At 45.2% G+C, this 14,520-nt stretch overlaps 1 protein-coding gene across 5 annotated transcripts in view; it reads left to right on the top strand.

Moving 5' to 3' along the window:
• Positions 1 to 14,520, top strand: part of XPOT (exportin for tRNA) — a 1,180,573-nt gene that overhangs the window by 418,764 nt on the left and 747,289 nt on the right. For all 5 annotated transcript variants that reach the window (XM_069629779.1, XM_069629778.1, XM_069629776.1 and 2 more), the window contains one exon: positions 6,836 to 7,072. In XM_069629779.1, coding sequence (XP_069485880.1) covers positions 6,836 to 7,072 — 237 coding nt within the window. The remainder of the gene's footprint in view (positions 1 to 6,835; positions 7,073 to 14,520) is intronic.

The raw sequence follows: 14,520 nt of genomic DNA, 5'->3' as shown, positions 1-14,520 counted from the left end.
GCGCAGGCAAGACAGAGAGCCTGCACCACTTTAAACAACTCCTGAGGAGAATTTACAGCGAATGCGATGTGTGTAGAAAAATAAGCCTGCTTGGCTTTAAAAATACACCTGTATACTGAAAAATATACACTTTATTATAAAATCACACACAGAATTATCTAGGTCAATTGCATGCCATAGGTTAACATAACGCATAGTAAAACACTATATGTATAAAAAAGCATATCCACCCCTAAAACTATTTGTATGCTCACTACCTGGTGTTTGGCACAATACGGATACGCTAAGGGAAGGGAAGAAATGGGGAACCGAGACAATAAAAAGCTACGTTTGTACAGTCCTTATCAGGATGCCAATGCCACAAAGGAGTAAATCCCAATAATTCCTATATTGTTAGTACATAGCATAAATTATACAATTGCACTAAATGCAGCAACTAGACAGAGAAAAGTGGTTAAGAACATATCAACCCATGCCCAGAGAGCCACCAAAGGTTGGATACAGTTTTAGTACACTTCTAGAAATACAAGTCTCTCATGCATGCCAACATCATCTTCCTCAGCGACTTCAAAATCCCAGGCAACCCAGCAAACAAGTAAATGAAGGAAGGTTTCCACAGCCGACTCGACACGCTGAACCTCGAATAGCACATGAAAGAACCAACTCACAGGAAAGGTAATATCCTCTACCGCATCACCACACTACTCACTGTCTATCACATCTCTCCTATTGCGCTCGACTGGTCGGACCATCTGGCAATCCTCTTTGAGATCAGTTGCACCACATCTCTCAAGCAAACCCATTGCAAACCAAGCAATCAAGCCTTCAGATTCTTCAGGAACTTCCCAGCGGAGGCTCTCACAGAAGACCTCACCAAACGGCACCTCACAAGGGCTTATGTACCTTTGACAAACCAGGACTGCAACTCGCTTCTCCCCCCAGTGAAATGGCGCACCCTCAAGCCTAAACTTCAGCACTCTGGTACACTCAAAAACTCAACCTTAACAAGCAAACCATCAGAAAACAAGAAAAGAATTGGTAAAAATCTGGCAGCGCATCCGACCTCGCCCTGCTCAAGAAACTCTGTGCTACACACAGGCAATTGATCAACACTGCCAAGGCCAACCACTACCAAAACACCATAGCCAAGGTCAACAATGAAAGCAGAGCCCTCTTCAAAGCCATCAATCACTGCACCAACCTGCTGCCCGAAGCACCCGTAGCGCACTCCATTGAAAAATCCACTGCCATCAACTTTCTTCATCAGCAAGATCAACATGATCCACCAACACAGACCCCAATTCCACAACAACACACTACATATCCCATGTTGCAATACCACAACTACCTGGACAAATTTCTAGACACTTATTATGGAAGACCTCCCTACCAACTTAGCATCCCTAAAGGCCCCATTGTATTCGGACGAATCACTCCTCCCTTACCTCACAATCAACAGCTCTGTAGGTCAATGCACCTTCCCCTAGACCCGCAAGACTGGAGAAATCCTTCAGATTCTTAAGAAACCAACAGTGGACCCTGACGATCTCCACAACTACCGCCTCGTCAGGAAAGATCCTTGGAAAACCAATAGCCACACAACTCTTCCAACACAATGAAGCCAATAACCACCTTCAATCCTACCAATCTGGTTTCAGGCCCGGATGCAGCACAGAAACTGCTACCATCAAGGTAATTGATGGTGCTCTTAAAATACTTGATGGTCATCCTTGCCTCCCAGTTCTCCTTGTCCTCGCAGTAGCATTTGACCACCAGACACTCGCTGACAATTTACATCACTGCATGGGGATCAGCAAGAGCGTCCTCAGCTGGTTCAAATTATAATTATCTTGCGAATTGGCAACAGTTGGAACAAATGGATTCTTCTGGATCACAAACTCTACCCATCACCTGTGGGGTCCCGCAAGGATCCATCCTTTCTCCCGTGATCTTCAATCTTTACATGGAACCGCTCAGAACCCTCCTTGCTCTACACAACATCCACATTCACCATTACGCAGAAGGCACGCAGATCTACATCAGCATATGCTCCATTGAAGACATCCAGAGGCTCAAGGCCTGCCACATATTGATCCAGTGTTTACCTGAAGCTCAACACTCTCCAAGACTGAATTCCTACTGGAGACCAACAACACTGAACCCGACATCTAGACCTGGCTCTCTGCTATGGCTCTCTCATGTGAACCTCGAGGGATTCACACCCCACATGGCCACCTGTGCCAAGTCCCTTGGGTTCAACATCGACAGACACCTCACGTTCGAACAACACGTAGCCAGGAAGGCACAAAGGGCCTGATACCAACTTTCTCTCCTGGGGAAAAATCAAGCCCTTGATCCCAGAAAACAACTTCAGATCTGCTGTGTAGTCCTTGGCCCTCTCCCACCTGGATGGTGGCAATGCACTTTTGGAACGCCTTCCGGCGACTACCATGGCACACCTGAAATATGTCCTGCATGCTGAGGCAAGACACATTAAAGGAGACTGCAAATTTTACCACATCACCCCGACCCTCATCCAACTGTACTGGCTCTCCGTGCCAGACTGTGTCATTTTCAAATTCTGTTGCATCATCTAAAAAGCTATCATACTGAATTCCCCAAACTACCTCACTGAGAAATCCAGCGTCTCTGGAGGCCTGCGATCCACCAGAATTAAGGAAACGCGCAGATTTGAATTATGGTGGTGTGGGAAGGAAAGAACCACAAGACAGGCCTTTTCTGACTACGCGCCAAGACTCTGGAACCTACTGCCCGTCAACATCATTCTTGTGCCATCCCTTCTACAGTTCAAGAAAGAGCTCGAACCCGTCTCAAGGAATGGCTCCTCCTTAACCACACACCCTGCAATGCATACCCTACCTGAGACTCTGTGATCTGCTCCGCACCGTCTTCCCCCCGGTTTAATTGTGGATCCCTTGCTGCCTCTTGCCCACCCTATCCCTTCCCTGTTAGCTCCTAGCTCCTTCTTTCTCTGCTTCCCTCACTTTGTTCTTCCCCATATGTTTGTAAAGCGTTCTGTTGCTTCCCGAAGCTAGGTCCACGCTCAATATATGCCCTAATAATTCCTACTCTGAGGTGCAAAACCAGGTGGATATTTCCGTAAGATTGCAGGAAAATGGTACCTAAATTGTCCCAGCACAGGACATCCTGCCTATTCAGTAACCAGGACCCTGGGGGAGGACGAAAACAGAGAAGGATGGAAATTCAGCAGCCAAAACTGTAGGACCAGGATACAGGCCTATACAGTATGACCAACCCTGGTCCCAAAAATCCAGCAGCAGCTGTGTAGCACAAATCCTCAAGCATCAGGTAAGTAAACCTGTAAAAATGCCAGCAGAGTTTAAAAATCTCCAGCACACCTTCAACGTTCAACAGGGTCTCCCTTGGATGTGCCCAAACACCCATGGGCTGGCCTAAGCAAATCTTCCATTCACGTAAAAGGGCAGCCATACAAAGGTTTTGGTAACCAGCCAATCAGGCTGGCCCAAGTAACTGGCACTTTGTCCACTCCCACAGTCTTAACCAATCCAGGTCCCTGTGATGAATCTGATGGACTCTTCCCGGCAGTGACATCCTCTCATGTTGCATGGGGACAGCAGCTGTTATATGGTCCTGGACCTAGGGGCGGCTGTATGAGGGATGATCACATGGGAGGGGGAAGGGCAGTCTCCGGGGAGATGCCCTGAGTCCATCGGGGTGAGACGCTGTATCACCCTTTCAGGATGAATCCGCCATTTGTAACAATCTAATGGTCCATTGTGATAACTTCCCTCTTTCACCTGTAGAAAATAGTGGAACACATTGGTCACATCCCAAAGGCCCACTCTCAACTAACCGGACCTGATAAATTATGAAAGACTTTTTCCAGCTCCACATACTCTTCTTCCAAACTTAGTTTGACTTCGAAACCTATGGCAAACATTATACCATATTCACAAAAAGGGACTAATGTTCCCACAATCCCCCTACAATACTGTGACGAAGGTGAGGAGTAATGATCACTTCCCACTGTACGCAATCTAATTCTTCCGCAAATACTATTGGTCAGAGCCAATATAAAAAGGATAAAAAACTCGAAGTGTGTAAGAGGCCTTTCCTGGAGGACCTGGCTGCAACATTTGTGTGACAGAAGAGAAGGAACTGTGGACTGCTGTTTGGGCCAAAGAAGAGGCCAGCGAAGATATGAATAAGTAGATTTTATGAGTGGAATATATTCAATATAGTGTGTATGAGGGCAAAGAGTGAATGATGCATAGAAGAAAAAAATAAAAAACGTAATTGCGATACACTGAGATATTAGATGGTTGTCCTTTGTGGCTGATATATGCTGACAGGTGTTACTTTATTTGATTGCCTTTTAGTGTTCCAGTATTATGTTATGCATTTTACTTATCATTTTATCAATGGTTATAATCAGTTCTGTGTTGAATAATTCATCACAAGAGGGTTTTTGTGTCAATGTGTCTGTTTTAATTTGGTTAATAGATTTGTTAATCGTTTGTTTTATACTTATACATGATTGAGAAGTTGAGTAACATCAGCTAAATCAATAACAAAAAATATATACATTTTTTTTAAAAAGGGAACCTCTTGCACCCCCACTGCCAAGCAGAGCTGAGGAGTGCTGGAGGAACCAATGAGACTAGTATGGCCCCTCCAGAAAGAAGGGGTACCCCTGAGCCTTAGCAGAGTGCTACAGCCCAAAGTTGACTGCAGGCTTTCCCACAGAAAGGGAAGCCATGGAGAGGGATTCCTGTGCAGGCAGCAGTGCGGGAGAAGATGTTGAACCCCATGCTGAGGCTCACAAAGGCGAGGCACATGGACGGGTGTGGTGGAAGGCCACCGGGAGAGGAGGAGAAACACTGTGTGCGAGCAAGAATGGCCTTGGTGAGACTGGGAGCCACGCAGGAGTTCCTGGATATTGGTCCGCTCGAAGAGGCAGCATTCTCCAGTCCGAGTCAACCAGGAAATCTGGCATGTGACTGCAGAGCCATGCAGGAAGCTTGAAAAATGTATGCACACTCTAAAAGTGGGTCAAGGAACCACACCACAGAGGCGCGGGCAGAGTCGGAGACGCTGGAATGATCCGGTGAGTCTGCCCAAAGCAGCTGGGACCCCAGGACATTCCCACAAGCATGCCAACATGTTTGAATGGTACGAGATTTCTGATGCAGAAAATACCTGCGATTTGTTTGCATGCAGTCAAGGCAAAAGTACAAAGGCTAACCCCAATCAGGTACATATGCATGAGATGCTAGTGTGGCAAAATGTTTTAGCAAATATTACCATAGGCAGATATACCAAGCACCTCACAGTATATGCTATTGTTATATAACCAAAGAACTGTGACGCGCATAAGAGAAGTCCTGGCAGGTGAATACTAGCCAGCTGAAATTGTATTAAGATTCTTGGCAGGGGAGTATACCAGGCAATCTGCAAAGTTACAAGAAATACAGAAAGACTGTTACAGAACTTATTGTTTAAACAAAAATGTTGTGAGTCAAGTGAAGACACAAAGGAACTGTTAACTAAAGAGACATTTTTGCCATCCTATTTAAGAATCCCGGGAAAGGGGACCACCCTCTGCATCTAAGGATCTTTACCTTGGAGAACATTTTTCGTTGGAGGCATTCTTATACTTTTGGTTTTGAACAATTTTGCCAACATCAAGTTAAGACATTTCCTTGCACCGTTTGTTTTCTTTGTAGTGTGAGGGTCAGGATAGGACGTTTTGGTCAAAAGTACGGCCTTTTAATTACTGATATCCTGACACTGACAGATCCTTAGTTTTTGGTTTCTAGGTAGGGAAGATCCTCTTTACAATGGAGCCAGAGAGGCATTTTCCCAACCCATTTCTTTAACCAGAAACATGGCAACTTTGTGTCCGGCATTGATTTCTGACCCCTCACACCCTCTAATGAGGGTGCAGGAATGGGCTCAGTTAGCCCCTTTGTACAACAGCCATTTTAGACCTGCCTTGTGGTTGCCCAAACAAAGGAATGGCCCCAAATCAAAGTGGCTGGAAGTAGGACTTTAAAAAGGTACATCAGATTACTACTGCTGTAAAACCGACCAGACCCCTGGTGAAGCCACAACTAAATTACATCTGTCACCAGCGTTCGCCGCCACCTCGGCTCTGTAGCGTGGAGTCCTTATCCAGGATATTTGAAAAGCAGCTATCGGGGCTTCTTTGCACACGTTCGCTAAGCATTACTGCTTGGATTCAATATCTGCTTACGATGCTCGTTTTGGCAGTTTTCTTTTGCTTAGGTGGTGTCCTTAGTATACCCTCTCTCCTCTCGGTCATTTTACAGCATTGGGAATCTATCAAAGATTAAGACTCTGTGGGAAGTAGGAGTCCATTAGAAGAACAAATTGCTTCTCTTTGTAATGTTCTTTGTGATGGACATTCCTCATGGTTCTGCAGCCCCTCAGTGTGAGAATACTAGGGAAAAACGGTGAAACCAAAGTTTATACGGCTCCCAACGTACTATCCGGCACAGGGCAGCAGAAAAGCTTCCAAAGATCAGTGCACTCTGAGATGGATATCAAAGATGAGCAATCCGTGGAAGGAACGTCCATTACAAAGAGCATTACCGAGAGGTAAGTCATTTTGTTTTTCTGCCCTAACGGGCACCATCCTCTCGTTGGTTGTCCTGTTTGGCGATCATCTTTTAATTGCTTGAGCTGCATGTTTTTTGTAGTGCACCAACATTGAAAATAGATGTTTTTATCCAAAATGAGAATTTTTATTATTTTCCATGTTTTGCATTATTCTGTGAACTACAAATTGACATACTTATTTTTTTCACAGGAAGAAGATGTGGACTTTCTTGCCAGGTTCTCCAAGTTGGTCAATGGAATGGGACAATCATTAATAATTAGTTGGACTAAACTGGTTAAAAGTGGTGATCTGAAGAGTGCTCAGGAGACTCTACAGAGCATTGAAACGAAAGTGCCTCTGATGTTGCGGTTGCTAGTCCACGAAGATGATGACATCTCTACTAATATTGTTGGTTTTTGCTACGATTACCTTCAAATCCTCAAACAGGTAGGTTTCTGATGTGATTTTATTTTTTTAGGTGGGATAAAAAAAGTTTTTCTTTAGGTTTAATAATTGTTTTAATATTTTCCCATATTTGCTCATAATTTCCTAAAATGAAGAATTGAATGTATTATAACAGTGACTACCAGACATTTTCAGACATTTTTTACATTTGTTTATATTGCTGTGCACTCAAAATATAATGCATTTCTTTATTTGCCTCTTGCAATTTGCTGCATATATATACAGATTACTTAAGAGCATAGTGTGGGTGAAGGAGTGGGCGAGTGGGAAAAGTGAGTGAGGAGGGGTGCAAGGATTGTCGACAGGCCTACAAGGGATGTACAAAAGACTGAACTCGGGAAGGGTAGTTCCCAGACTATTATTGGTATACAAGTTAACAAGGTGGGGTGAAAGAAAGGGGGTTAGATGAAGGCAAAGAAAGTACTCACTGGGTATGAAATTGTCTCACCAAGTGATGTTATGATTTGCTGAGTGTTTTCTATACCCTTTCTTCTCAACTTGTGTGTATCCGCTGGTTTGAGCAAGGTGCAGGGGTTGTCACCACTACTCTCTAGCACCTCACCTCACCTCAGGTCTGGGGTCTCACCTTCCACAAGTGTCTGTACTGTGGTGGGTCAGAAGGAGTAGTCTTACTCTTTGAGGACATTCTAATTAACTTTTTTATGAACTTTTATTCACATTATTAGAAAAAGGCCTATATTTCCCTACTTCTAGAGGGAGTTCCCTACCTATCTAAAGGTGCTTGTCTGACATCTGGAAGTTCCAAAGAAAGAAACGTCCTTAGTTTAAATCGAATTCTACCTGACCTTACCACTTGGATAACTAACTTAAGTCCAGGAGATGACTTGATTCCCCTGGTATGCCAATATCTTCTGACAGTCTTTGTATCAATGTGCTGCTTGCCTAGAAAGATCTTCTGTGATAGTCTCGATTTCTCTTGGATTAACTCTTAGCTCTTCTACAACAGTCTTTGGTTTTGTACTCTCTGTATTAATGTATCTGTAACAGCTTTCCTTATGATGCTTTCTCACGTGGAGGGTGGAGGTTTTACACCTACCATAATCTATTGATCCAGGCCTTCTCCACTTGGGCTCTCGCTTCTCCTGCTCTCCCCGTTACACCTGTGTATTTCGGGGAACATATGTTAGGGGAGTTTTCCTAATGTCCACTGGATGTAAGACTTTATAAAACTATCCCTTGGCCTACCGATCCCCAACTCGCAGTAGAAGTCTGTACTACTGTAAGGAACTCATGGTGGCAACATTAAAGACAGACGCAAGTGATCACAGTTCAGGGGTGTTTAATAAATGGTGTAAATGGATGAGAAAAAAGCCTAATCTAAACCTAAATCTAACATGGGAGCAAGCTACGACCATCAAATAATAATAAGGCAGTCCTAGTGGCGAATACTAAAAAAAACCTATTGCCAATCCTTACTGTGAAGTTACAAAATAGTGTGGGATAATCTTTATCAGAAAAGAAAGAAGTGTTCACAAAATGATAAGTCAGGATGGTGTAACTGGGGTCTTCCTTCCCCACGTGTTTATCACGGGACAAAGCGGGACTCTCGAGCACAGCACACTCCTGGGCTTGTCCAGCACGAGCTTACAGTTTGTTTTCAAACTGCCAGGGCCTACTGTGGCCAAGTCTCTGTTACACCCAGCCCCTTGCCTCAGAGGACCTTATGTACTACTAACAACAAACAAAAAGTTCCTTTCCAGTAACCACCTCGTCAGGTCATTTCCTTTCACCCGTGGATCCCCCCCAACGGGCTTTGATCCTTTTCATATCTTTGTCTTCCCTCAGTCGGGTTCACTTTTGCCAGTTTTACAGTTATTCGTGATGCCTTGCAGGATTCACTTTCCTTAGCTTTCTAGTACCCAGTCAGGCTTTCTCTTAAGCCCCCAGTCAGGCTTTCCACATTTATCATGCATACAGCATTTTCCCTCAGCCGGGCGCACATGCCTGTTTCACACTGTCACAATCTTGGTAATGGGTTAATTACTTTCGATTGTACAAGGGATTTTGGCACGACCCTCGTATGCCCACCTTAACCGTGTATGTCAGCCTTTTCTACAGCCTCTTGTTACTATATTCACAAGAAAAGAGGACCCACTAGAGTCTTTCGAATGGACGCCCACGAGGCGCCGGATAACTCTGAAGCTGGCCTTTCTCTTGATTTTAAAAGTTTGGTAGCACACAAGTTTTGTTCAGAACAAGTTGCCCTTTGCAACCTTCGCTCAACACAGTCCGGCTATCTATCGGTTCTTCAGCTGACTCAACGGCTGTGCTGATCTCCTTGTCGTTTCTTGTCTCTGGAGTCAAGGACGGTACCAGGGTAGCAAGTACGTATCCCTGCCGCAGTTATCACTGCAGGAGGGTCCTGTGCACTGTTGACATCTGTTACACCACACGTCGGCTCTAGTTCCCAGTCCTATGATTCCTTTTACGGGGGCTTCGCAGGCTCGGATCGAAAAGGGCAAGGGCACTTTTGATATTTATATTTTATTTATAGTGCTCTCATACACAAGTGTTTCAGAGCATGGCAAGGGAAGGGGAACAGGGGAGAACAAAAACAACAATCTTACTAGGCCCAGTGACATTGAGAAAGGACAAGTGCATGGGAGAGGGGGAGGAGGAGGAGAAGTGCATGGAAGGGGTGCTCCTTGTTGTCCTTTCTGGTCTCTCTGCCTTTCTTCTTTGTTTGAACTGCCGTTCTGCAATAGCTGCTTCCTCATGCGTTTGTATTTGTTCAAAGTGTGCTCTCGTTCTCTGCCTTTTATCCCTGTGGGGAAGGGTAGGGTCGTCAGGTGTTTGTAGTTATTGTCAATTGCCTGACTCTGCCTGACCCTTGTGTTGGGACACGTCGGGTAAATGGCTCTGGTGTTAGTCCGTTGTCTTTCACAGTGTAAGAAAGTGTTTGTGTCAAAGTGGGGTTGGGGGTTTGAGCTTCTACGTATCAGGATGGGGAAAAGGTGTCAGAAGGAAGGGGGTACCGCATATCACCCGTCGGTGTCCCACTTCCACTTCCCGAAGACCCCTCATCCAGGTGATCATCCCCCACTGGTCCACCCCCAGGAACTGGATCCAATAGCGCTGGCCGTGTTCTGGCCACCTGGATGACAGATCTCCAGGGACTAGCGGGTGAGACACCTTCAGGTTTTTCACACTACTGAAAGGATCTTGGTAGAATGGCAGAGGAGCCAGGCTTATCATACAGGGAAGATGTGAGCTGTAGGTAAGTACACTGAACCCAGTAAATACAATAGTCCAAAGAAACGCTTGCACAGTAAATGTTATATTAATATACATTTATTCTGATTTACACAAGGAAGGTAGATAAATACTTATTTCACTTAACCAACACCCACAGGAATTAATAGGAATACTTTTCAGAGGTGATTGTTTCAATAGTAGTTGCTTGCGGATACAATGGTTACAGAGAATGACACTAATGACAGTTCTACCGTATTATCGGTATTAGTGTGCACTCGCATTGATTTACAGATAAACAGTGTTTGCATTTAGTTGGCAAAATCATATCCAAGTCTGTAGGAAGGAAATTGGTTGGTTATACACGCTCTAGTAAATCCTTACGTTGTAGTGACACTTTTCAAGGCTACTAATGCTTTTAAAGTCCAATCCCAATCCCTAACTATCCAAAAAGTCAGTGTAGGAGTGGAACAAAAGTCTTATGTAGCAGCAGAACAGGCAATGTTCAACTTTAGCCACTCAAATAAAAATACTTAGCAATATAATACAAGTTACGGGGACCCTGCAAAGGACTCCTAATAGGACACAAGCTGTGAAGCCTGAGCCAGAGTTATGGATGGACACCCAAACACCTTTTCACACTCTGTCACTCTGGAGCAGCTCTTAGCCCCACAACACCTTATGGTTGGTGATTCTCTCCAGTGCAGCAGCGACGGACCTGGTCTCCTGATTACTTAGTCTGGTGACGAAAGGAAGGACTTTGAATGGAATGTCACAGCAGCAGTCACGAGAGGGGACCCTCCGCAAGGATGTCTTCTGTCCCCTGTCTTGCTCTGCAGTTTTGGCATCTTTTTATCCGCTCCAACAAAGGACAGTTACGGCCAGTCAATCTTCGATTCTGAAGTTCTGCACTCTGGTGAGGGATCTTGGATGAGTAGGATCGTGCCTCTGGCGGTCCAATTGGAGGTCACCAAAGTTCTGGGCAGATTCGTCCGTGCCAAGACGTTGCACTGCAAATGGGCTGGACGTCTCCTGTTTGCGGTGTGCAGCTCTGGAATGTCACAGCACCTCGGGAGATGGCTCGATTTGTAGCTCGTCTTGAGGATAGTTGGTCCCACCAGCCAAATGAAAGGAGGAGTCCTCTTCAGAGCTCCTCCATTGATAAGAAAGCGGGGACAGGACAACAGTGGACGCTTTATGGTTACTGGAAGGGTCTGCGAGCGTCTCTGCTCGTCTTCAACTTCGGTTCCTCTGTTCCAGTGGTCGACTTGCCGTCTGCCTCAGGAACCTTATTTTTTATTCAGTTTTCCCACTCAATCCTCTGCAACCTCTTTCAGCGTTTTACAGAAATGGGCGGATGGCTGTCCAATCAGGACAGCCAGCCCCCCCATTGGGAACTGGTTCTATTCAGGCTCTCCAGCAGACAAAAGGTAGGGGAGTGTTTAACTCTTCCCCTGCTTCCTGTCATTGCAGACACACTGGAGCCTAGGCGGGGACACCAGGGGTTCCTGCCAACGGCAAAACACACATTCAGACGTCCCCCTCGCAGTATAGTAGAAGATGGGCTAACTACTTACAACCACAATAGAAATGGCAAAAAAAGAAAGGAGCCACCATGTTGGCACATAGGTGACCCAATTGTGCATAACCGAGACTGTGAGTGCAGTCTGCGGTAGAAAATAGCACAATAGTCGGTAGAAAACGTCCACTGCCAAAAGCCATAACTAAAGGGTTGTCTATGTGACTAGTCGTAGGAGCAGAGAGAAGGTGGATACCAGGTATCCCCTTAGCACTCCACTTAGGGTATTGTGTGCTAATCTCTCATAGGATAACGTTTTGGAACAGTCGTTTTTAAGGATAGTCAAAAGAATCTCAATGGAGTACCCAAAGCGTCCCCAACAACACTGCACATAGGGTGCTGTGTGCTGCAAAAGTTAACACTGATGCCTTTAAAGAGATATGGAGGAAAGCAGACTTCATAGACAATACGTAAAACGCAGAGAACAGAGTTAGAAATGTCAGAGCCCATAAGACTGAATGAGTGGAAAAAGTCCCCGTAATTCAGGATAGAATGAAAAAGGTTGAAGTCCAGCAAAAAGTGGTGAGGGTCTCACTAGGAGAGGGGGTTAAGCATAAAACTGATCAATCTTCCTAACACTGTTGCAGGCTAAGGCCTCTGCTCGGGTGATCCTCTTTGATAATGCTTTTCTCATTTGTTGGTTTCACTGCACTTCAGTTCTTGGCATCCCTTCTGTTGGCTACAGTAGGGGTGTAACGGTAAACCGATTTACCGGTAGAAATACTGTGACCAATTTAATTTTTCATTGGTAACTGTTGCCGGGCTCACACCGGTTTACTAAATTGGGGCAGTCAGTGAGTCTCAACCTTCTTTTGCAATGTGGTACACATGCTCTGCTCACACAGTAAAGACTGCAATACATGCAGTGTGGCTTCTCTGTTTCACCCTACCGGACCACCTGCCAGTGCGGCGAGTCACACTGAACACGCAAAACTGGTGGTGACTGGCAGTTGTGCTCCAAGGCTCTGGCTCAAATCAGATTCGGAACTCTGCCACAGCCACATGGCCTAATACCTTGGGAACAGCACAGTAAGATAAGTCCATGCTAGGAAAGATTTCTCTAGAAGCAAATGTTCCTCCATAGTCCATGGACCCCCCAACATTTTGCATTTGTTTCTGTAGCCTAACTTGACTTATTACACTGGAGCACAGCCTTCAGCTGCCCTTCACTGGGATTTAGCTCATTGTTATGGGGAAACTGACACGTCCTTCAGGCTGTTGCTATTGATAAACTTTCATCATGGTTGCCACTTTTTGGTAGAATTGCGCAAAGTACTGCGCAATGGGGTCATTGTGTTTTATGGGCCTATATGCCCTCTAAGGAATTTTTGGTGGTAGTGCAATGTGCCTTGGAACAGACAGCCTTGGAACAGGCAGCAGTAGCCTTTTCTTGTATTTGTGTAACTTTTTACTGAGCCTGGCTCATGATAGTGGCTAGTGTCTAACATGTGTGACAAGGGCTGCTTACATGATGATGGCGAACACTGACGGCGAAGCGGGGTGGGGGCAAACCGCAGCGGGAGGCAGCAGAGGGAAGCCACCACGCAGCAGCTCACTTTTTCCCAGCACACAGCCAGTAGTCTTATATCAGCGCGAGACAGTGATGTAGCAAAGTCTCCAGAAATCTACACACCATTTAGGAAAAGGGGCTTTATGGAACAGGATTCCAGTTCCTCAAACTCTTCCGCTGTACTTGCCAGAGATGCTTCCAGAAAAAGGGGTGGGGCTTACAATTGTAGAGGAGCAGGTGGACATGTCATCCCTAGCACCTGCCCCCTCGCCTCCTTTGTATTGGAATAGCAGGACAAGAGCCCTGTGCGGGACAGAAGGTATAATCCCAATACTGCATTGAGAGTATGAGAGACGATATGCACTCAGACAATCGTATCAAATGTACCCTCGCACTGAAAGGGTGGAAGGATGTCTGCACACACCATTGGTCATCGAAAAAGCTATAAGTGAAATCAGACGAGGAAATAGTGACGTCCTGAAGAAAAGATACAAAGATGCACTGAAACGATATATGAATACTTAAGAGTGAAGATGTAACTGAAGTAACGAGAAATAGTTTATCATATATGAAGCAATCATAGGCAAAGATAAAGTAACCAGCTGACTAATAAGTGTATATATGCAGAAACGCAAGGTAGATGAGAGAGGCTTGCTGCAAAAGAAAACATAATGTGGCTAAGGCGGCAATGATGGAAAGATGGATGTCGGACTTGTATTAAAACCAATCAAGCTACCTCAGACAGACCGGGAGCGCAAAGCCATGAGACATTGGAAAAACAGCTTTGTGTGAGGAATAAAGAGTCTATTGGCCTGGGATCAAGGATGCCACATCAAGGAATGATTGGAAGGCACACGGGGAGTCAAAAGGATAAGCCACATACATAATACATATTTCTCTTAGATTAAGGAACAAAGAAAACATCTGCGAGTGCCAAGTATTGGCCAATCAAGGATGCAGAAAGCATATGCAAGGCGGACTGATACAAATCTTCAGAGACCAAGAGGCGTAATGGCACCCAGCAAATTAGCAGCAGATAGGTCGAAATGGACAAATTCATGGTCTCCTCACACGTGATTCAGGAAGTTTAAAGGCTATTCATTAAGCTCTAGACGAAGATAATGGTGT

The sequence above is a fragment of the Ambystoma mexicanum genome, chromosome 12 (assembly GCF_040938575.1).
Source record: "Ambystoma mexicanum isolate Mex_15411 chromosome 12, UKY_AmexF1_1, whole genome shotgun sequence".
Lineage (NCBI taxonomy): Eukaryota > Metazoa > Chordata > Amphibia > Caudata > Ambystomatidae > Ambystoma > Ambystoma mexicanum.
Note: the sequence above shows the minus strand (reverse complement) of the source record. Positions and strands in the feature narration are given on the sequence as shown.